Genomic DNA, 25,601 nt, shown 5'->3' with positions numbered 1-25,601 from the left:
TTATTGTTTAGTGTCGACACGTGTTTCGGATCACTTCGCGACCCTTATTCAGGACTACATTGAGTTTTGGAACTAAATTCTAATATAAAGGTTTTGGTGGTGAAAATTTGATACATAAATATTTGGAAAATCGGAAAACATTAAAAAAAATGATAAATGAAAACTTTAGATTCTTTGATATATAAATACGAAAATTTATGACAATTTTTAAAAACATTAATGGTTTTTCAAAAGGCTTCACAGAATTTCACGCCGTCACTCCTAGATACTTATATGAATCAACCACTTCCCGTCTCCTATCATTCATTATTCCATCTTCCTTATATCCATGTACACTACCTCATTACCTTACTATTACTTACATTTTTTTTATATTCACTTTTATCAATCCCTTTCAAATCGTTTACCAGTTTCTTAAGTTTTTCATCACTGTTCCCAATCGGCACTGTATCACCTTCAAACATCCTATTTAAAGTGATTTTCCCATCCTGCAACTTTGTAACAACTTCTGCTGTCTATTCTATGACTCCTTGCATCACTCCATCTATTTTGATCTTGTTCTGGATCACTTTCCCAGTGACCCAGTTACTCTGCTGTCTACATAATCTTAATTACACCGCTTCCATCTTTCCCACCGTCGTCCCTAAATTAAGGGGTCGGTTGCCTGATGCGTCCTCTCCAATCTTCTATTAACGTGCTTTTTCCAAATTTTGTATAGGGTAAGCATGGTTGCCTTATTTTTAGAAGGACTTTGCTTTGGCTTTGGGGTAGACCTTAGTCCCGATCGGCTGCCCTGCCTGACATCGTTTAGACCCCGGTAGTATATGCTCACGTGTCGTACTAGTCACCAGCGTACTTCCTCCAAGCAGCGAGGAGTCCTGGCGTGGTTAGGTCAACAGTTCAAGATGTGTGAGGTGTCTGTTATGTTTTTAGGTGTTGGAGTGGAGTTGTTTGTGTGTGTATTAGTCTGCAACGCCCATTTGTTTTGAGCAAACCTATCCATCGATTACATCCTCTTCCACCAAACCACTTCTCTCTATATCAGCTTTCGCTTTATCTCGTCATCTAATTCTCTGCCTTCCTCTCAATCTTCTCCCCCTAAAAGGTTCCTCCCAAGTCTTCATCATTCCCTCCCCACTATCCATCCTCAACACGTGCCCATACTTCATCAGTCGTGAAACTTATAACCTCTAATCTAACCTATACCTGCCATTCTTCTTAATCATTTTCCAATCATAGTAACGTTTAATCACTCAGTAATCTATCTTTGTCTTATATTCTCAAAACTCTCATATCTTCTATCTATGTTATCTTCTATGTCCACGTATGTCACACACAACTTATTCCCAAAGCTTTCAGACTTTTCAAACAATTGTCTAAATCCGCATTGTTCTTCCCCTACTAGTCCTTTTTGGCATTCAATCCACCAATCCTAAAATACATCTTCCTTGGTATACTCTCTTTGCATTTATGCAACTAAATAACTATCTCTCGCCCATTCCTTTGGAACCTTTCTCTCATGGAGACATACCTTACAAACCTTGGTCAGTCTTTCAATCAACCATCATTCTGAAGTACCTTGCTTCTAATTATATACAGCTTTGTGTCTTTAATTATTGCAGCCTTATATTACATGGTCAAATGTGTATAAGCATATGCGTTTTACTGTATGGACTTAAATCCCTGGAAGAAAACAGAAAGATGGCTGCAACCTGTTTGTAAAATAGTTATTTTTTATGGTAATGATAAATCAAACAGTTTTTTAAAAGTTTTATTAACAAATATGTATCTAAAATATAATGAAGAGTGGAGATACAATCTTAAAGCTGAAAATAAATCACTTTAATAAAACACTTCAGTTTATCCCTCGCAGATAAATACAATTTCTAGACTCCTTTGGTCTTTCCCGTCGTAAAACTGAAGAAGAGGAATTTTTATACCGTCAAAGTATCATTTTCTTAGTTTCAATACAATTCTTAGGTCAAGGAATAATTCAATAATGCATTTGTTCAGCATCTTATGCATCACTTCACAAGCCAATGTTCTTATCCCGTTGGACAGAACGCTTTAGATAAAGCGTCTCGAGGATCATTAATGTTTGCAAGAAAACTAGTGGTTTGATCCAGCTGGACTAGATCCACATATAATACCCTGGTCTAGATGGTTCTTATCTATTTATCAGCTTTCTTGGCAACACTTTTTCCATTTTACATTTTATAAATCACGGTTTGTATTGGCATGATAATGTCTCTTTTGAATAAGTGGTGAGGATCCACGCGAGAGATTCGATTTAACAAAATTAGACAATGTCTTTAACTAAACCTCTTTCCACTGCATGTTTTGTGTTTAGTTAAAGTCAACTTCAACAAAAACTGTTTGTTGAAAGTCAACTCCAACAAAAACAGTGATTGTTAAAAGTCAACTCCATCAAAAACAGCGATTGTTGAAGTATTTGTCTAAACCAATTGAGAATTTTCAAGCTGACAGTCTTTGAGCAAGTACATAAGCTCAGAGTTTTCTTGACTGTCAAGAATCTGTTGTAACTCACAAAAACAAGTACATAAGCTCAAAGTTTTCTTGACTATCAAGAATCTGTTGTAACTCACAAAGACACGTGGTTATTTTTCATCATTTTCACGTGAACACAAAACATTGTTCCTCAACGATTATTTGTTCCATGGGAGCTTGTCTATAGGATCCTTTAGTGGAACTGCGAGAGAGTCTGTGTTTTAGCAAGAATGAACTAAAATTCTTACCTCCCCTTATTCAGTAATCGGTGGTACTGTAGATAGTCACTCACACAAACACAGAAAAATAACAGCTATTTTCTACAAGTGATACAGTTAACTGACTAGTATATAGTGGTTGCAGTGAATTGGATTAAATGATAATGATGAATGAGGTGTTGTACATTTTTACAAAAGAAATAGTTCAACTTTTTGTACCTACTGGAACAGCCGAGACTTAGGCTACATTCTATCTTCTTTCCAATTATCACAGAAAATGTCTTTCATAGGCTGTTTTCCAGTTTTGAAGGCATTTAAGTAAATCTCCCATAACCTTCCAGCGACACATCTAAACTATGACAAATTTTTAAGATAATTTGTATTTTTCTGAACTATACAAACCTAAGTCCTTTACTCTGGTTTGTATTTGTATAGGAACAGACATGTTTTTTCAGACAACGATCACAGAAAGGCAGTCGTCCTTGTGCGAGTGGATTTTTTTTATCTAGAATTTTCTTTTGGTTCACTGACCCCTTCAAAACACATCACCTATGGATCCTCATTTGATGCTTGATCCAGGGTAAATAATAGGTAATCCGCGTATACACATCCGGGAACCCTGGCTTGGCGCAGCCGGAACCAAAGGAGGTGATTCCTGCTAAATACCACCGACCGTCCCTCATGTTACACTGCAGAGGCCCTCCGGAGTCGCCCTGTGGATTAAGTGTATTAGGTTAATTTTATTATTGGTTTAATAATGATTGAATTATTTCTAAACGCTTAAGGCTTGCTTCACACGAGTGGATTGATGCCGCACGGACCATTAATGAAGTTCAATAGGTCCTTTCACACGCTGACTGCTCAGAAGAATTTCCAATCAGTAGTGATTTACTAACCACGTGCATTGCTGTTAACCCGCATGGTTCCAGTGTAGTGTCTTATAGAAACTACGAGCCTGCTCGGGAAAAATCCTCTCATGTGAAGACATGCCTCCTAACAAGCGGAAATATTTCCGTAGGAAGAAATACGCTTGTGTAAATCGAGTCTTACTCGTATTAATTATATGTTTACTTTTTACGAAGTATGAAATTATCTACTTACTGTTATACTAATTTCTTTACTTAACTGGAATTTATTGCAATTATGTGACATTTGTTATGTACTAATGCCAGTTAATGGTTAGTATATTGCTTCTGAAAGTTTCGCCAAACACAGCAGAGAGAGAATGATGGTTAGTTAGTTAATGGCATGCTTTTATGTCTCCCTGTTTTAGTTAATCATATGTTTCCTACTGGAAGATAAGGAGATTAGATATTGGACAACTAATACAGTATTATCTTTCAAAGATTATAGTTTCCATATATCCCTTTTCCTATTTCATTTGTGTGATGAAATTAATTTTGACTTCATAATCCCCATATGAGCACTTTACTTTTTTATTTCTTTTTAACAGCTTGAAGTATGAAGTATCTTACTTACCTACATTGCGGTTCATTTCAATTCCAATAGATTAGTTTTGACTTTCCATGCTAGAAAAATACGAAATAACATTCCTATTTAAATGTTCAAACAGGCTGTCATACTTACAACGCAAGTACCAAGGCCATGCCCCTGTGTTTGCCCTGCACAGACATGGTACTGTTTCACGGGTATGTTGTGCATCATGCCATACATCTTGACGCAGTGGGTGTTGTTGACAACAGGTGCCGTAACCTCTTTTAGTCGATTTTCGAGTTTGGCGCCATAGATCCTCATGCCCCATCCTGTCGCCACACACTTGATCCCTAAGAACGTTTCAGTATCCAAGGGCTCCGTATCTGGTAGACATATTGGCTGGATCCTATCAGTGTAGACGACGTCTTCGCGAAGCTTCAGCATAGCTGTAATACAGACCCTGTCACCCTTCATAGAACTGGCCGAACCAGTTGAAAGTTCATTCTTTCACCCAAAAAATCATGCATTTCTTCGAAAGAGGATAACTTAGGTTGAGACACTCTTTGATGCATCACTGTATCTACAGTAATCTCAGAAGAATTGATACAGTATCATTTAAAAGCAAACTGTGATGGCCATTTAGTCTCAAACTAAATTCAAATGAACAGAGATGTAGCAATCTTCATAACTAAGGACATGAAGTACCCACCACCATAGCAATTAGCCCCAGGTATGAATGCAATACTTGTCGCCTCTCTACCACAAGGCAAGAAAGGTTCTTCGAAAACTCTCACGCCCTTCTGCCCTTAGCGATACTTACGACACATGTTCCAGCTGAGCCATCCAAGAAGCCTGCGCATAGATGAGCATCAGAGAGCTTGATGTTTCCAAACTCTGGAATGTTGTAAGCTGTTGCGCAAGCTGCAGGAGGTTGAACAGGAATTCTTATCTCGTGCAGACGAGTGTGCAGTTCTTTAGAAGTGTGTCCCGAGCCCCAACCAGTGGCAAAACACTTGAAGCCATCAAAGGTGACCGTGTGCAGGTCTACAGTGTCCGGAAGGCAGATGGGCGTGAGAGATGTGGAGGTCATAGTAGAGGTTGGTAACAGTTTTAGTAGAGCTGCAGGAGAAAAGGGACAGACAAGACCCATTAAATATAAGAAAAAACACTATCTAATTCACCCAGTGCTTTTAAGACTAAGTACCACTAGACCTCTTCCAAGCAACCTCTTCTAACGCTAGATGACAAACACTTGCATGGACTCGTTGTTGTCCTAAAGCATCCCTGTACAGTTTTCAAAACTTCTCACATCAGTCATCTGTTCTGTATTGGTCTTAGTAAATAGGAAGAAATATGACAAAATCCACTCAAAACAAAAAAGATTACTTGCAAGAGGTTTTGGACATATCCTCCTTTGATATCCGAGATGACTCAAAGTCTGTTCATGCTAGTTTTTCACTCATTGAAAGGACTAGGTCTAAGCATAAAGCAGCTGTATCATTTGAAATACATACAGAAGTATTCTACCTCCTATGGTTCAAAATAGCGGTGGATGCAAAACAACAGAAAGTCACCTGGCTACTGGGACAAAGATCATCTCTTAATATATCTGATGACTTTGAGTTATCACGGACTCATGGGAAGAGAAAAGGATGATGGAAAAGGAAGTCTTAGAATATAGGATATTGTCGAAGTAATCATGTCTTACCAATGTCGTTCTGATAGTCGTTAAAGTCGTCATGAATGACTACAGAGATGACACCAAGGACGACCTCCTGGCCATCCAAGGAAGAGCGATCGTGTTCGCCCAAGACGACTTGCCATACGGCGGCCGTTTGAGTGAAACTGAAGGCCTTACTGCAATGAAACTCTTTAGTCAGCCTCTGTCGAGTCTGCTTGTGTGTGCGTACGTGTGTTTTATGTTAGTGAATGTGTTCATATACCGTTAGCAAGGAACTGTCCAATAGGAAATGTGGTCTTTAATAACAATGGGTGTTTGGGAGTGTAGAGTGTAAGCTTAAGATGGGTGTTTGGGAGTCTTGAGTCTGACTTAAGATGGGTGTTTGGGAGTGTTGAGTCTAAGCTTAAGATGGGTGTTTGGGAGTGTAGAGTCTAAGCTTAAGATGGGTGTTTGGGAGTGTAGAGTCTAAGTTAAAGATGGGTGTTTTGGTGTGTAGAGTCTAAGCTTAATATGGGTGTTTAGGTGTGTAAAGTCTAAGCTTAAGATGGGTGTTTGGGAGTGTAGAGTCTAAGTATAATATGGGTGTTTGGAAGTGCATTGTCTAAGCTTAAGATGGGTGTTTGGGAGTCTTAAGCTTAAGATGGGTGTTTAGGTGTGTAGAGTCTAAGCTTAAGATGGGTGTTTGGTAGTGTAGTCTAAGCTTAAGATGAGGGTTTGGGAGTGCAGAGTCTAAGCTTAAGATGGGTGTTTGGTAGTGTAGTCTAGGCTTAAGATGAGTGTTTGGGAGTGTAGAATCTAAGCTTAAGATGAGTGTTTGGGAGTGTAGAGTCTAAGCTTAAGATAGGCATTTATGAGGGTAGAATCGGAGCATAAGCTGGGTGTTTTGAAGTATAGAATTTAAGCTTAAGATGAGCGTTTGGGAATGTAGAGTCTAAACTTAAGATGGATGGTTGGGAGTGTAGAGGCTAAACTTGCTGCTATTATGAATGAATATTCGTAACAATACTAACCAAAGCATAAGAAATTCACTAATCTAACCAATCTTATGTGTGAAAGATGAAAATGAATGAATTGATGACAAATGAACGGACGTATTTTTTTCTGTAGGGGAAGTTAATCCAAAAATTCAAAAGCTATTATTCGATTTAATGCTTATGAAGTTAAGAAGAAGTGGTTGATGGTTGATAACGAAAAAGAAATGAGTAACTTTACGACACCATGTTGGCAAAATAGTAACTTTACCACATGTTGGAAAAATATTAGTTTTGACTCCATGTTGGCAAAATAGTAAATGTAAGTCACCATGTTGGCCAAATAGTAACTTTACGGCACCATGTTGGAAAAATAGTAACTTTACGGCACCACGTTGGAAAAATAGTAACTTTACGGCACCACGTTGGCAGAATGATAACTTTACAACACCAAGTTGGCAAAATATTGATTTTGACACCACATTGCCAAAATAGTAACAGAAAGTCACCATGTTGGCAAAATAGTAATCTTACTACACCACATTGACAAAATAGTAATTTTACAACACCATGTTGGCAAAATATTAACTTTACGACACCATATTGGCAAAATAGTAACTTTACGGCACCATGTTGGCAAAATAGTAACTTTGTAACACCATATTGGCAAAATATTAACTTTACGACAACATGCTTGCAAAACAGTAACTTTACGACACCATGCTGGCAAAATAGTAACTATAACACATTGTGGCAAAATAGTAATTCTACAATACCATGTTGGTAAAATAGTAACTGTAGGACACCGTGTTGGCAAAATAGTATCTTTACAACACTATGTTGGCGAAATATTAACTCAACAACACCATATTTGCAAAATAGTACTTTTATGAAACCGTGTTGGCAAAATATTAACTTTACGACACTGTGTTGGCAAAATAGTAACTTAGTGACACTATGTTGGCAAACTAGTAACTTTACAACACCACGCTGACAAAGTAGTACCTTTATGACACCCCATTGGGAAAATATTAACTTTACGACACTTGTTAGTAAAATAGTAGCTTTACGATACCATTCACAAAATGGTAACTTTGCGACACCATGCTAGCAAAATAGTATAAAAACTAACTTTACGACCCTATGCCAGCAAAATAGAAACTTTACGACACCATGTTGACAAAATAGTAACTTTACGACACCATGCGGGCAAAATAATAACTTTACAACACCTTGTTGACAAAATAGTAACTTTACAACACTATGTTGGCAAAATTATAGCCTAACTTTATGACACCTTGTTGACAAAATAGTAACTTTACAACACCATACTGGCAAAATTAGAACTTTACAACATGAGGTTGACAAAATAGTAACTCTACCACATCATGCTTTCAAAATAATAAGTATGACACCTTGTTAACAAAATAGTAACTTTACGACACCTTGTTGACAAAATGGTAACTTTACAACACCACGCTAGCAAAATAGTAACTTTACAACACCATGTTGACAAAATAGTAACTTTACGACACTTCGTTGACAAAATAGTAACTTTACGACACCTTGTTGACAAAATGGTAACTTTACGACACCTTGTTGAAAATATGGTAACTTTACGACACCACGCTATCAAAATAGTAACTTTACAACACCATGTTGGCAAAATAGTAACTTTACGACACCATGCTGGCAAAATAATAACTTTGACACCTTGTTGACAAAATAGTAACTTTACGACACCATGCTGGCAAAATAATAACTTTATGACACCTTGTTGACAAAATAGTAACTTTACGGCACCAAGTTGAAAAAATGGTAACTTTACTACACCACGCTATCAAAATAGTAACTTTACAACACCATGTTGACAAACTAGTAACTTTACGACACCATGCTGGCAAAATAATTACTTTATGACACCTTGTTGACAAAATAGTAACTTTACGACACTTGTTGACAAAATAGTAACTTTACGATACTATGGTGGGAAAATGTTTATACCTGAGAGGCTGGAATCCGCTTCTAACGAAAAAAATACAAAATAGAAACAATATTTTGAAAACTATGAACACATTCACGAAAGGAAGAGAAAGTTATCACATAGAACCTCTGGCATAGCGCAGCAACACCTCAAATAATAAACCTTTAGGTCTATTTTTCTCAAATTTATTTGATTTCTTATGACACTCACCTATGTCGTGATTGTGTTCCTTAAATCGGTTATGAAGGATGATCTCCTGGACCTTAAGGATATGTTCTGTGTCATCCACATTGTCTCGATCCCACTCCCCAACCACAGCGGTCCAGAGGGGGGCAAACGGCAGGTTAAAAGCTGGGCTGAAAGTACTCATAGTTGAACATTATAGTTCCCAACTGTGCGTGAGCCAAACGAGCTTGCATGAGAAATCTAGTTCTTATTTTTTTGTTTATTTAACATCGGATGGTATTTAATAAAGATGAAAACTAACGCAGAATTCAAATATTGAACGATAAACGTGTAACAAAAATGAACGCAATGTTTGAGAAAACCTAACCGTTATAGAGTGATATGAAAGAATATGATTCCACTATAGGTGTTTGAAAATGTTTGATAGAAATTATTAAGGCAACTCAAATTAAACATTTTTATCACTTGATATACCTTTTAAATATATTTAACAGATTTATCTACCTTCTGAGTAGTGATATGATGATGATGATGACTGATATGAATTGTGTGTCATTCTAACTATAGTCCATTTCTTTTAGCGAGTCATATTTGCACCGACTCACAACGGTGCCCTTTTAGCTCGGAAAAGTTTCCTGGTCGCTGATTGGTTAGAATTATCTTGTCCAACCAATCAGCGATCAGGAAACTTTTCCGAGCTAAAAGGGCACCGCTGCGAGTCGGTGCAAATATGACTCGCTAAAAGAAATGGACTATAGGCCTATACTTGCAGTCGGACATTTATTAGTCTAATTTGATTCATGAGATACTAGTCTTAACCTCATCTCTCTCTCTCTCTCTCTCTCTCTCTCTCTCTCTCTCTCTCTCTCTCTCTCTCTCTCTCTCTCTCTCTCTCTGTATATATATATATATATATATATATATATATATATATATATATATATATATATATATATTATGAATATATATGTGTTGTGTGCGTGCGTGTGTGTATGCACACAGTGTACACAAATATGTAGATATGTGATATACAGTATAGTAAATATTGAAATGTCAATGTCTGTTAAAATGTTTGCAGTTGTGTGGGAAATATTGATAAATAGTTTTGAGAAAGCTTTTTTTCTGATGGCAGTGAGTGAAATAAACTTAATTTATTCAAATAATTTAATAATTTAGGTAAATAAACTGATTTTAATTATATATTTATTATGATTAATTCAAAAATTATTATAATCTTACTCTTTAATGTTTTGGTTATACTTCAGCGCAAGATTAGAAGCTATTTGTTTTTATTTTACTGTATACAGTAATTAGCATTGTAATAATCATAGAATATAATTTCAAGAAATAAGATGAAAGAAATATTAAAGTTGAAATTAATTTATAAATAAGATTTGAAAATGATAGTTCTTCCCCGTGCAAAAAGCCAAGTGGAGCTTTCAAAACCTTCATCCCAAAGCTAAATTATTTGGAAAACTAGATAAGGACTCTTTTCCAACGTTATCCTTACATTAAGGGGTCGGTTGCTTGGTGCGCCCTCTCCAATGCCCTCTATTAAAGGTATCCTCTTCCACCAAACCTCTTCTCAGCCACACTATTTTAGCTATTCTATCCTTGTCCTTGTTTCTTTTCCCCATTTGGGCTATTTTAACTATTAAAGCACCTGGACTCATAACATCTTGCTTTTCTAACTAGGGTTGTAGTTTAGCAAGTAATAATAATAATAATAATAATAATAATAATAATAATAATAATAATAATAATAATAATAATAATATCGTGGTAGGAGACCCTCTTTTAGGCAGGTTGAGTTAAAAGTAATGGCTGCATCGGCAGAGTTTATTTTCTTATCCAATTTTTCTATTTTCCGGATAATTCTCTTCTCTGGAGCGCTGCAATCAGCCAGCAGACTTGAAAAATTCATCAGTCGGGTGAATGACAAAATCGGGAAGACTTTTCAAGTATATTCTCACAAAATACAAGTAAAACTTTTGGTACAAAATAGTAAAAACTACGACGCGTTTCGAGGATAAGAAAATAAACTCTGCCGATGCAGCCATTACTTTTAACTCAATAATAATAATAATAATAATGTTACTACTTGATCTAAATATTGGGTTGTTTAGGTAACTTTATATTAGTATTTGATCAAGATTTTGACGATTTTATTTAGGTAAAGTTGACTGAACAGGAATTTCGTTAATTAAAACATGATGTTTTCACAATTGAGGCTAATAGCTCCATTCCTTTATTTATTCTTTTTTTTAATTTGGCATTATAAAGGAAACTACAAATGATTGATAGGCATGTGTCATTATGTAATCCCAGCTGTACTGTAAACATCAACATAACACAAGTTCTCATCTATAAACAGAAGGAAAACTTACTTATTGCTCTCTAGTCTTGGGTAGCGCCATAGCTTCTGTACCCTGGTCTTCCACTGTTTGGTTAGAGTTCTCTTGCTTGAGGGTACACTCGGGTACACTATCCTATCTTATTTATATTCCTCTTTTATGGTTTATATAAATGCAAGATCTATTTTAATGTTACTGTTCTTAGAATATTTTATTTTAATTACGTATCATGTAGTTTATCAGTTTCTTCATTTTCTTTCCTTACTGGGCTACTTTTCCCTGTTGGATCCCTTGCGCTTATAGCATACTACTTTTCCAACTATAGTTCATTTCTTTTATCGAGGCAGATTTGCACCGACTCGCAGCGGTGCCCTTTTAGCTCGGAAAAGTTTCCTGAACGCTGATTGGTTGGACACGATAATTCTAACCAATCAGCGACCAGGAAACTTTTCCGAGCTAAAAGGGCACCGCTGCGAGTCGGTGAAATATGACTCGCTAAAAGAAATGGACTATAGTATTATAGCTTCGCTAATAATAAAATATTAAGGAAACTATAATTGATCTATTAATAAGCATCTATCATTAAATAATCCCACCTTTACTGGAAACATTGACATAACACGATTTCTATTCTATTAACCGTCGTGGAAGGAAAACTAATCAAACTAAAAAGTTCCCTTAGACCTACTTGTTGATGCAGTGGGCAGCCGTGACGACCCAGCGGTCATCGATTAGAACTCCTCCGCACCAGTGGCCCACTCTCCCCCACCTCGGGTGGATCAGCTGCAGAGAGACCTGTTGCAATGGAAATAAGCAAGCTCCAAGTATTTTGTTGAAATGTTGCGGTGGATAAATCTGTGGTTTCGAATACGTAAAACGGAAATGTTTACACATAAATACATACATATATAGACACACACACACACACACACACACACACACACACATATATATATATATATATATATATATATATATATATATATATATATGTGTGTGTGTGTGTGTGTGTGTACTTTATGCACACAGATATACAGTATATATATATATATATATATATATATATATATATATATATATATATATATATATATATATATATGTGTGTGTGTGTATGTATGTATGTATGTATATATAAATGTATATATATATATATATATAAATAAATGTATATATATGCTATATATACAGTATATATATATATATATATAAATATATATATATATATATATATATATATATATATATATATATATATACATTTATATATACATACATACATATATATTTTTGATACATTAATGTCTGGATTCTCTTAACGATCTCGGGATCAGAGCCCCAGGCTTATTTGAATATGAAAAGCACGTCTAAATGTGCAAAATTTATCCTATATATATATATTATATATATATATATATATATATATATATATATATACGTATACATGTATATATATATATATATATATATATATATATATATACATATATACATATACTTATTTATATATAATCTATTTATGACCGTGTTTGTATGTATGTATGCATATACGTACTTGCGAAAATACAATTAAAACAATCTTTAATCTAAAACTTAAATAAATTTGGGGTCACATAACTAAACCACCAAAGGCTCTATTCAAAAAGCTAAGTAATGTTTCTTTTTCTAGAATTTAGAACCATAACCTATTCATCATAATTATCTAGGCCTACTCAAGATTGACCAGAATAATGTTATATACATAACGAAATTCCTTATACGACGCCACGAAACATCTATTTACCCCTACCTGCCAAGGCCACGCCCCAGGCGTGCTCTCTTTCCCTCCGACGATCCTGCCCGTCGAGATGTCATCGAAAATCATCATCCTGTTGTTAGTTCGCGACCTCTCCGTGTTGTTTTCCGGCCCTTCGGAAGAATAGCCGTGGCGGGAGCCGTCCCCTGTGAAGTCGTGGTAGAGCAAACTGCCACTTTCATCGAAAACTGCAGAGGTGGGAACTTCCAGACGCGGTTGTCTGTGGCGGTTGAAACGGCTTATGCCACATTCTGGAAGGACATGTGAGATGGTAGTCACTAGGCTTACTTTATTATTATTATTATTATTATTATTATTATTATTATTAGCTAAGCTACAACCCTCGTTGGAAAGGCAGGATGCTATAAACCCAGGGGCTCCAACAGGGGAAAATAGTTAATTGAGGAGAGGAAATAAACCACAAGAGTAGTGAACAATTGAAATAGTTTAAGAACAGTAATAACATTAAGAATATGCATTTCATATACAGTATATACTATAAAAAAAAACTTCAAAAAATCAACTAGAGAAATAACGTAGAATAGTGTGCCCGAGTGTACCCTCAAGCAGAACTCTAGCGATAGCATCCCAAAGGCCTGCTCAAAGGGTGGCTGGTGCCCTAGCTAATTACGTAGGCTGGGGAGACAAGGAATCAATGATACTGATTATAGGACCAAAATTAGACAGATGCGACGGAAAGAATTGAAACCGAGGGAAAAGGATTCTGTCGAAGGATTGATTTAGGATGTTAGGAAATGGTTGGTAGAATAGATATGGCTTCAAAATTATGGATATTATAGGGATAGCCTTGGACATAATATTTACTTGTTTACTTGTTTTGGGTTTAAATCCAACCCTGCACTGAAGTCGAGTGAACTACTTCTCGGGCGGGTCCATATCAATCATCTAACGAAACATTTTCATTATAACTTATACAATTCTTTGATTGTAGTATCTTCCAAATCATATGATCTTGTGAAAAGTAATGTCTTTAGTTTCTTCTTAAATTCAATTGCTCCCTTTAGGTCCTTCATTTCAGTTGGCAGTTTATTATAATGTCGAGGCGCACAGTAGCTAAAAGCCCTTTCACCAAATTTACTATTTGTTCTTGGTTCAGATAGTCTGTTTGTCACTCATGTGTCTTATGGTAACATTTGTTTCTAGTTTAGTTTGTTCAGGCATTCTTTTAGATATTTTGGTTCATTTTGGTTCAGTATCTTAAACGTTAGTAAGAGTAGCCTGTATTAGATTCTCGCCTTTACCGGCAGCCAGTGTAATTTAATTAGTGCAGGGGTAATTCTATCCCCATAGTGTAGTCCTTTTATTAATCTAGCGACTCTGTTTTGTACTCTGAATTTTCTTCAGCTGATAATTTGGTAAGCCATAGAACAGTGAGTTTTAGTAATCAATTCTTGAAAATATGTGGTGATTAATGAGTATGGCCATAGATTTTTCATTTAAGTATTTACTAATAAATGCTATGTTTCTAATATGATAGTTACAATTTCTTACCATATTATTAAATGTTCGTTCATTGTCAGTCTATCATCCATGATTACTCCAAAATTTCTGACAGATTTCTTTAGGTCAATGATCGATTGACCTATTTCAGTTCTTTGGAAGCATTCGATTCTTTTTATATCTTTTTCATTTCCAAAAATAATACATTCACTTTTATCTTCATTGAGCTTGAGCTGTTTTGTTAACATCCAAGACTTAATGTCATTCATTATTTCATGTATCTTTCTTTTAGCTTCATCAACAGATTCTATTGGGAAATAGAATTGTGTATCATCAGCGTATATTTTAAACTTAACTCTGTGAGTTTCAAGTATACTTGCCAGTTCAATCGTGTAAATTTCAAACAGGAGAGGACCTAGTACACTGCCTTGAGGTACCCCACCCCTTTGGTTAGTTTTCTTGTCTCAGATTCAACATTTGATATTACTACTTTAACTTTACGGTTTTCAAGATAACTCACAAACCAGTCATCAGATATATATGTTCTACAGTATCAAATGCTGCACTTAGATCAAGCATCACAAGAATGCAACACTTGCCATTTGTTATAATGTCCTTTATGTCATTTTTAATCGCTAACACTGTTGTTTCTGTGGAGTAATTTTCTCTGTATGCAGATTGATCAGCGGGTATGGCATTAGATTGTTTCAGATGTTTCCAGGTTTGTTCGTGTGCAACAGTTTCAATAATTTTCGAAAAATATGACAGATTTGATATTGGCCTATATGAAGTTAAATTGTCTATATCACCTTTTCCTTTATAGGCAGGCTTGATACATGCAACTTTCTCACAATCAGGGAAAACTGCCCGTGTTAGACTCATATTTACCATGTTTCGGTAGGTCTCTTGTAGTCTGGAGAAATTGTCTGCATCTTTCACATCGTCAATTGGAAATGGATCATTTCCGCAGTAGGTTTTTTTTTTTACTTTCTTTATTATTCTCATATAATCATCCTGACTTAACTCTTTGAATACCCTTAGCTTACTTACACCTGTTGCTGATGTATTCCTTCGTTCTGTTGTGCCGATGTTGCGAAAACTAGAGCAGATTTGATTTATATTTTCTTCAAAATAATCAATAAAATCATTTGCTAGGCATTTAGGATCATTAGTTATGTCAGGCAATACTATTTCTGTCTTTAGACCTAATAGTTTCTTTGGGTTCTTATGTATTTTTCGTGGGTCATTTTCATTGCACACTTTTTTATAATAGGCCTTTTTTTTAATTAAGATAAGGTAATTGTAGCGATTTCTAGCTGCTTTGTAATGTTGCCAGTTTTCATTATTTTTATTTCTTTTCCATTTATCCTCCATTTTTCTTTTTCTTTTTTTTCTTCATGTAATTCATTATCAAACCAATTCGATTTTTCTTTCATTGTGATTATTTTTGTTTTTATTCCGGGCACGTATTATTATAATTAGTTGCAAGTATTGTTTTACTTCTATTATTATTGCAGTTTACACAGGATTGTCTCTCTACTAGGGTGTGCTTCTCTTCACAGTTACAGACTGGTATTATCCCTTTTATATCCTCTAGGCTTTGTTCAGTGAACTCTTTTGGATCAAAATTGGTCCTAATTCTGTATGTGCTTTCCTTCTGTATTGCATTATTTTTTTTCTAACATCTATTTCAAAAGACATTAACTTACGCATTGGGGATATAGAGCAGTCAGGTTCAATCTCCATATTTAGTATGATGTTGTTGTTTTTATTTACTATAACTAGATCTAGTATATGATTAGACTGAGCTGTTGGTTCAGACACTATGTTTTCAAGGTCGTGGTTGTCAATCAATTCTCTAAATTCATTGACATATGGGTCTACTTTGTTATCAAGATGTAGGTTGAAATCACCACATATAACTTTATTTCTATTGTCATTTAATGTATCTAGTAAGTTATTAAATTCATCTAGAAACATTCTTTTGCTTTTGCTCGGTGGTCTATAGAGTATAACTATTTGTAGATTTATATTTCGAGATAAAATTTTAATATTCATATATTCAAATGAATTAACTATGAGATGATTTCTTACTGTAACTTTATATGATTTCTTAATTAAGATTCCAATGCCACCACCTCTTTTGTCTTCTCTTGGTTCATGATAAAAGTTATAAGATTTAGGTGTCATTTCATTTATTTTCGATCTGTCACTCACATTACCACTCAACCAAGTTTCAGTTAATAAGCAAATATCCACATCTTGATCACTTCCGACTTCCTTAATGATATGAGTTTTATTGCCAATGGATTGTATGTTTATTAGATGACATGATATTTTCTTAATCGAAGCCATGGTCAGTATTGTTTCTGGCTCTTGTTATTTCTTGTTTATAAACTTCGCAGTTTAGTCTATCATAGGATTTATTTTTTGTGTCATCATAGTTCTTTCTCACACAATTTATGCATTTAACTTTAACAATATTGCAATGACCCGCTTTATGTTCTCCTGCGCACTTGGGGCACGACTGTTTATTCTTGCAATTTGCTGCACTATGCCCAAATTCCTGGCATTTGTAACACTGGTAGGGCATGTAATGGATCGTAAACATTACATATTCCATATGTGGTACTAAGTTTATCTCCATTTTCATAGACTGCTTTACGTATCTTAGGTGTACATTTTATAATATAGTGTTTATGTTTATCCATTCTTGAATTCTCTTGCATTATGATAGTCAGATCATCATTTTCTACAATGTGTCTTTTTAGCCACTGGTTCTTAAGCTTCAGACTTTGAATAATATCATCATCATCTTCTGGTACATTAGTAAGTTTTATCTTTGGTTTAAGTTTTCCTTTTTTAGCAACAGTGATCTTGTTTACATTACCTTGTTCCAATTCTGATTTTGCCTGTTCCAGGTTCTGTTTATCAGCAAATGTTATGATCAGGTGGCCATCTTTTGTTTCACCAGTGCTTTCAACTTGGGCTTTTTTATATTGGTCATAATTGTTTTCTTATTATTAACTGCTGAAACCTCATCAGTTGATTTTACACGGGAAATAAGACATTATTATTATGTGTGGACAGTAACAATTTCTTCAACAAAATATGAATAAAACAAAAACAATAGTAAAAGAGCAGGATTATTTATAAAAAAAAATTCCATTTATCACAAATGTTAGCAATGGTCAGATCATCTCTTAAATTGAACCTCCTTCATATAATTGACTCCAACGTTACAGAATATTTTTAATTTGGGAATCCAAGTCATAAAATCTCATTGATTTCGCTCATTAAAAGTCAAACTATTGATCAACATAGGAATATGAAGTCTATGAAGCAACGAATGCTCTTTTCAGGCCAGCAGAAACTGGGCTAAAATAGGTCTAAGGAAGAACACGCAAGGTATAATTATTTCAGAAAATTATTTCAGAAATGGAGCAAATTCCTCAACTAGTTTTAAATGTAATTGAAAATCGTATGATAAAAGAAATTAACAGATTATAGAAAGTTTGGAATAATTGAGAATCCCGGTATTATTAAAATGTGTGCTTTCACTAAGAGTTGAAACTTAAACGAGAAAGACAAAGAATAATTTAAACTGGCATTTCTTCGCTGAATTAGATCGATTTCTAAAATAGACGTTTCAAAGAGGCAGTAATAAAGACCATTATTGTGACTATTTTTTAGAATATTTTATTTTGAGTGTTTATTACTTCTCTTGTAGTTTATTTATTTCCTTGATTCCTTTCCTCGCTGGGATGTTTTTCCCTGTAGGAGCCCTTGAGTTTGTAGCATCTAGCTTTTCCAACTAGGGTTATAGCTTGTAATGATGATGTTAATAATAATAATGATAATAATAATATTAATAATAATAATAATAATAGTAATAAAATAATAATAATGATAATGATAATAATTTGGTAATAATAGTGATAATAATATTGATAATGATAATAATAATAATAGTAATGATAATTATAATTATAATAATAGTAATGAAGGTATTAATAATAATAATAATAATAATAATAATAATATTAATGATAATAATAAAAATAATAATGCTAATGATGATAATAATAATAATAATAATAATAATAATAATAATAATAATAATGATATTAATAAAAATAATAATAATAATAATAATAATAATGATAATGATTTGATACTAATAATGATAATAGTATTGATATTAATAATGATAATAATAATGGTAGTAGTAATAATAATAATATTAATGAAGGTATTAATAATAATAATGCTAATGATAATAATAATAATAATAATAATAATAATAATGATAGTAATAATAATAATAATTATAATAATAAAAATAATAATGCTAATGATAATAATAATAATAACAATAATGATAAGGATCAAAATAATAGTAATAATAATGATAATAATAATAATAATACCAAGAACATGGTCGAGATTACCAACAAATTGAGCAAAAAAAAAAAAAAAAAAGCTTATACGTTTTCGAATCGGAAAAACTAATAATTTATTTATATATTCATGGATAGTGGTTCATCAGGACAGCTACCAACGCGATTAATTTATTCTGAGGACGTATAATGAAAGATTAATACCGTGGGGTCAGGTTCATTTAGGCTGTAAATGATGCCAAAGTTATATTAACTGAAATTATATGATAATTGTGGTATCTTGGCTACTTCAGCAAACCATTCAATGGAACAAATATTCTTTGTACTTTTTGATAATCAAAATTGAATTATAAACAAATTGTATTCTTATCAGTAAAGACTCGTGTATATATATATATATATATATATATATATATATATATATATATATATATCATACACACACGTGTACATATATATAGATAGATAGATAGATAGATACGTATTTATATACATACATATATATATCTATATATATAAACATATATACAGTATATACATATGTATACATATATATAAATACATATATATATATATATATATATATATATATATATATATATATATATATGTATATACATATATATATAAACATATATATACAGTATATACACATGTATATATATATATATATATATATATATATATATATGTATATATATATATATATATATATATATATATATATATATATATATATATATATATATATATATGCCATAACTAGTCCACTGCAGAACAAAGGCCTCAGACATGACCTTCCACTCTCGTCTGTTATGGCCCGCAAATTTTCTTAGCTCGTCAATCTATTGTCTTCTCTTCTATTCCCTGCGTCTTTTCGCAATATCTAGGGACCCATTCTGTTATTCTTAATGTTTATCTATTATCTGTCATTCTCATTATATGCCCTGCCCATTTGTCCATTTTTTATTCTTACATATTGTTAGAATATCCTCTACTTTAGTTTGCTCTCGTATCCATGTTGCTCTTTTTTGTGTCTCTTAGTGTTATTCCCATCATTATTCTTTCCATTACTCTTTGAGTTGTAACTAGCTTATGTTCTAAGGCTTTAGTAGGTCTCCAAGTTTCTGATGCATAGGTTAATATGCGTGTGTGTGTGTGTGTGGGTGTATGTGTGGACAATAAAAAAATATCAAAATTACAAATTTACTGCATTCATAAGAATAAAATTTATGATTTTTTAGATCGACTTACTCTTTGGTGTTTAAAACCAGCGCCATTTCCCCCTAGCGGCAGCCGAGAAAAACATCAGAATTACACATCTTGTTTGTGTTAGTGTCAAGTGGTACTGTGGTTATCTTTCAGTGTCAAATTGTCTTTCGGTGTCAAATTGTTATTTTTCATTGATACAGCGTTCCAGTAGTTCTCAGGATAAACGTAAGTGAAGCGTACATCCTATTCAGTATAAGAAATAATCTCTCTTCTTAAAAAGGGAATATAGGACGAGGAATAAAAAAAGATACCATAGGGATTAAAGTTTGAGATTGAAGACGTAGGAGGATAGGCTATATAATAATGATGAGTTATGGGTTATTTTCGTCCCCCCCCCCTTTTTTTTTTTTTTTTTTTTTTTTTTTTTGTATATGTTCATTTCAGTGAAGATATAATACTGGATCATTATCATTGTTTTTATTTAACTAAATCGTCCTAATATACTTCACCCAAAGTCATTTTCTAACCTATCCATGCTTCAGTATTACCGAATTGTATCGATATGATCTATAGGCTATATCTGATTTACAGTAACATTTTAAACCCCCCCCCCCCTCCGATGGATAAGCAGGAAATTGGTATTCGGGAAACGTAGAAATGTACAAGAAAGTAGTTTTAATGTACAATCCAGCTCTGTACAATGTAGCCTAGTACTTGAAGCTTCAGCTACCCTGACACTTGCACGAATTTGTGGCACGCATTGTCACGACTCTAGTCGTGAACTGGCGTGAACTCGTCGTGAACTGGAGTGAACTCGTCGTGAACCTGTCGTGACATCGTGGCATGTCGTGACGAGAATTTTGAAATGTTCAAAATTTTGGTCACGACAAAATTTCGTGAACGCGGCGTGAACTATGCGCGAACTGTTCGTGAACTCGTCGGGACGATGCGGGAAGTGCGCAAACTATGCTAAAACTATGCATGAACTCGTTGTGCCAGTTCCTGTCAATGTGGACAGGTGAGCTGTGATTCTGAGGAAATTTTTATTTTTTTTTATTTTCCAGTTCGTGCCACAAAATGTCACGACTTGCCACGACAAATTCGTGGCAAAAAGTCGTGCAAGTGTCAGCCTGGCATTCTACATCACCCATTCGGTCTACAATTACGTTTGATGTTCAAAACTAATTTACTTTCGTTTGTGCTTCGTTTCTTATATCTTGCTGTCCAGTAACTCAACATTTATACTGTAGTACAACTTCGTAGAATCCTTAAGTTTACCATTTATGGTTATGAATGTTCCTTTCGGTCCCAACACCTTATTGTATCCCCTTTATTCGTAAATCCTTTTAGCCATAGTCACCCAAAGGAGAAAGGACACCATTTCTATCATTTTAAGTAGGCCAATTCTTTAAGTAATTTCAATGTTTCTTTTGGTGCACTGAATACTTTTCTGATAATTTTTGGGTTAGGGTAATAAGCCTAACTGAAGTATTATTTACGGTTTTTTAATGGAAAATGTACAACCAATTTCTGATAATTTTTGGGTAAGGGTAATAGGCCTAACTGAAGTATTACTTAGGGTTTTTAAATGGAAAATGTACAACCAATTTCTGATAATTTTTGGTTAAGGGTAATAGGCCTAACTGAAGTATTATTTAGGGTTTTTAAATAGAAAATATACAACCAATTTGGGACTAGGCTCCCAAAGTTAGTTCGGCACGGTTAGGTTAGTTAGGATGCAAAACTTTCAACTAAAAATAAAAATTAAACTCCTTTTCTCTTTAGTATAGGAATGTATAGTTGTGCATTATATTTATCTTATGTAGGCCTATATGTCGTGAAATTTATGTAATTTATTGACATAGCCAGACAGCATACATACTAACACCCTGGTCTTGTTGATCCTTGATAAGGATATAGGCTACAGTACGAGACGACCTTCACATTTCAATGCTTGCTAAGTTTACCACCAGGGAATTGCTTTAGTTTTTCATGTTTTACAAGGGTGTCCGAATATGATATATTTGATTATCCTATAACTCTTTAGTTCCAAAGTTACTAGTTTGTTTTATATATATATATATATATATATATATATGCATATATATATTAATATATATAAATATATATGCATATATATATATATACAGTATATATATATATATGTATGTATATATATACAAACTTGAGTGGAGGGACATGTCTGAGGCCTTTGTCGTGCAGTGGGGTAATCACGGCCGCTGTTGCTTAATATATATATATATATATATATATATATATATATATATATATATACATATATATACATATATATATATATATATATATATATATATATATATATTATATATATATATACACACACATTTGTGTCAGTGTGTGTATTACATATACAGTATATTATGCATCTGTGTTTATTTGATATCGTGCCTTTTCAAATATTAAGTCAGAAATGCCTCTTGATATCGAATTCAATCTATCTTTTTGAATAGACTCCGCAAAGAGGAATCATAAGTATAAGTCTAATTAAGTTGATAGCTTTTGGGGTTTTGATACAGGAACGATATTGATAGCAAAATGTTTGAGTCCCTAAAAATATCGTGGTGGATAAATATATCAGTGCAGATGCAGCAATTAAGGTATATGATGACAATAATTTTCAGTGTTCGTAGTTTCCATGTATTGAATTCTATATTGAAACATGTTTATGGCTCAAAATTTTATAATATATGATAGAGATAAAACACGTACACACATTTTATATATATATATATATATATATATATATATATATATATATACTGTATATATAAAAATATATATATATAAATATATATACAATGTATATATGAATATATATATTTATATATATTTATACATACATATATACATACATATATATATATATATATATATATATATATATATATATATATATATATAGATTATCTCCCCTTTCTGGTTGGGGATACCAAAACGCGGTGAAAGAGTGCGTATCGCCATGATCAGCACAACTCTATACTGGTCAGGAACACCCATACTAAATTTAGACTGGTTGCTGTGAGCGATCAGATTAAACTCTCCCACCATCACTAGTCCGCAGTAGGCTTGCGTGGTGATGAAAATGGCCAAATTCCATACATAAATAGGGATAAGTTTGAAGTACTTGTCCTTCAGTGGACTATAGTCCATTTCTTTTAGCGAGGCAGATTTACACCGACAGGCAGCGGTGCCCTTTTAGCTCGGAAAAGTTTCCTGATCGCTGATTGGTTAGAATTATCTTGTCCAACCAATCAGCGATCAGGAAACTTTTCCGAGCTAAAAGGGCACCGCTGCGAGTCGGTGCAAATATGCCTCGCTAAAAGAAATGGACTATAATTATAATCGTTTATTTCCTATTTATACGTTTGGTATTATCTATATTAAACTAATCTAAAACAAAAAGTAAAGTGATTCACATTGCAAAATTAGGTAAATAAATAAGATGTCTAAAAATTCTTGTGGTACATAATCAGGGATATTAAGAAATATTGACTGAACTGTATGTTCATATGGTTTAAAGGTTAAAACGGCCACTCATGAATGACAGAGGCAAGGGACAGTGGCTCTGCCCTAGCAAGCAGGACAATACCCTAGAGACTGACCATATTAATATCAGTGCCCAAGCCCCTTCTCCACCCAAGCTAGGACCAGGGAGGGCCAGGCTATGGCTGCTGATGATTCATCAGATAGACCTATAGGCTCCCCCAAACCCCTCCCCGTCCCCCTCCTTAGCTGCCAAGGATGGTGAGGTTGCAGCCACTAAAAGAATGAACGAGTTTTAACCCTAGTCTGGTACTCACCCCCCCCCCCCAAAAAAAAAATAAACAGATAGCCATAATAATCACATTAAAAGTATTGATAAATATATACAGGTGTATTTAATGTTGTTAATTATCTAAATGGGTTTTAGTATGTATATGTAAGACCTCAGTTATACATGTATACTTCTATTGTATTATTAAAGATAAGAGAAAAGTTGGAAAATAATGTGGGTTAAAAGCTGTACTGTAGGCGAGAAAGGTAATTTTAGCTATGAAAAGCCACTCGTGACCTTAATCATTGTAAAGAATAATAAAAAAAAAAAAAAAAAAAAACACGCTCTGATGACCGTCCATAACACGTGAGAAATATTTTTCCATGAAATGAGTAATTGTATACGGTTTGTTGCAGTTACTGGCTATTAATAACAGCTCTCTCTCTCTCTCTCTCTCTCTCTCTCTCTCTCTCTCTCTCTCTCTCTCTCTCTCTCTCTCTCTCTCTCTCTCAGTAGAAACGGGAGTGGGTGAAGATGAAAATAAATGAACTATAATAAGAAAGCTGAGGATAAGAATTGGAAGTAAGAGACAATGATGGATAAAAAAGAAGATAGGAGATGAATGGAAATAAGGTTTAAAGAAAAGAATTAAACGAAAAGATGAAAAATAGAAAAGTATAGGGGTGAAACTTGACAAAAAAACAGCTGATAAAAGAAGAGATAGATGAAAGGCAATAACACCTAAAGAAAGAAAAGAATTAAATGAAAAGATGAAACTTAAGAGATAGAAGAATATGAGCGAAACTAGAAAAACAGCGCGAAGAAGTAAACAGAAAATAGCCTAGTCATATTCTCCCCCAAGAATTCCTCTTCTTCATAATTTTTGCGTAGGATTTCCGACCAAACCAGGAATGCCAAGGAGGAAATCCAATCCTTCACCAGTAAGGAAATGTCAGGAAATACTCGGAGTTAATTCGCGGTTAGAACTTCTTTTGTTTATTGCAAAATGCACTCTCGCTTTCTACGTAACGGCTCTGTGGTTTGAATACACTCGCGGTATCTTTTACTCGTTCTCATTGTTTTGTTTCTTTTCTGGGTTTTTGTTTGTTTCTTCTCTGGTTTTTTGTTTGTTTTACTCATTGTTTCGATGAAACTGTATCCGCTATGAATATATCTGAAGATATTAAGTAGCCTGATAATCGTTACAGATGGTTTCAAATTATGTTTACTCTAGGTTCTAGAGCTTTCAAATATGCGGCCTCAAGATTATTATTATTATTATTATTATTATTATTAGCTAAGCTACAACCCTATTTGAAAAACCAAGAGCCTATAAGCCCAAGGGCCTCAGCAGGAAAAAATAGCCCAGCGAGGAAAGGAAATAAGGAAATAAATAAACGATATGAGAAATAATGAGAAATAAAAATAAAATATTTCAAACACAGTCACAACATTAAAATAGATATTTCATATCTAAACTATAAAAAGACTTATGTCAGCCTGTTCAACATGAAAACATTTGAAGCAAGTTTGCATTTTCGAAATTCTACCGATTCCACTATCCTATTAGGAAGATCATTCCACAACTTGGTCGCAGCTGG

At 33.8% G+C, this 25,601-nt stretch overlaps 1 protein-coding gene across 5 annotated transcripts in view; it reads right to left on the bottom strand.

Moving 5' to 3' along the window:
* Positions 1-2,642: 2,642 nt before the first annotated feature.
* The window catches only part of LOC137645406 (chymotrypsinogen B-like), a 43,330-nt gene continuing 20,371 nt past the window's right edge, over positions 2,643-25,601 (bottom strand). Inside the window, exons 2-6 of one of the 5 annotated variants that reach the window (XM_068378217.1) lie at positions 13,126-13,382; positions 12,025-12,131; positions 9,007-9,152; positions 4,981-5,279; positions 2,643-3,439 (exon numbers count right to left, since the gene is read on the bottom strand). In XM_068378217.1, the coding sequence (XP_068234318.1) occupies positions 3,272-3,439; positions 4,981-5,279; positions 9,007-9,152; positions 12,025-12,131; positions 13,126-13,382 (977 nt within the window). In that variant the 3' untranslated portion in view covers positions 2,643-3,271. Of the gene's footprint in view, positions 3,440-4,313; positions 4,607-4,980; positions 5,280-5,868; positions 6,018-9,006; positions 9,153-12,024; positions 12,132-13,125; positions 13,383-25,601 lie in introns of those variants that run through there. The other 4 variants (XM_068378230.1, XM_068378211.1, XM_068378224.1 and 1 more) reach the window with 4 other exon arrangements.

Source organism: Palaemon carinicauda, chromosome 1 (assembly GCF_036898095.1).
Source record: "Palaemon carinicauda isolate YSFRI2023 chromosome 1, ASM3689809v2, whole genome shotgun sequence".
NCBI lineage: Eukaryota > Metazoa > Arthropoda > Malacostraca > Decapoda > Palaemonidae > Palaemon > Palaemon carinicauda.
The sequence above is the reverse complement of the archived record's forward strand: the minus strand, read 5'-3'. Positions and strand labels throughout refer to the sequence as shown.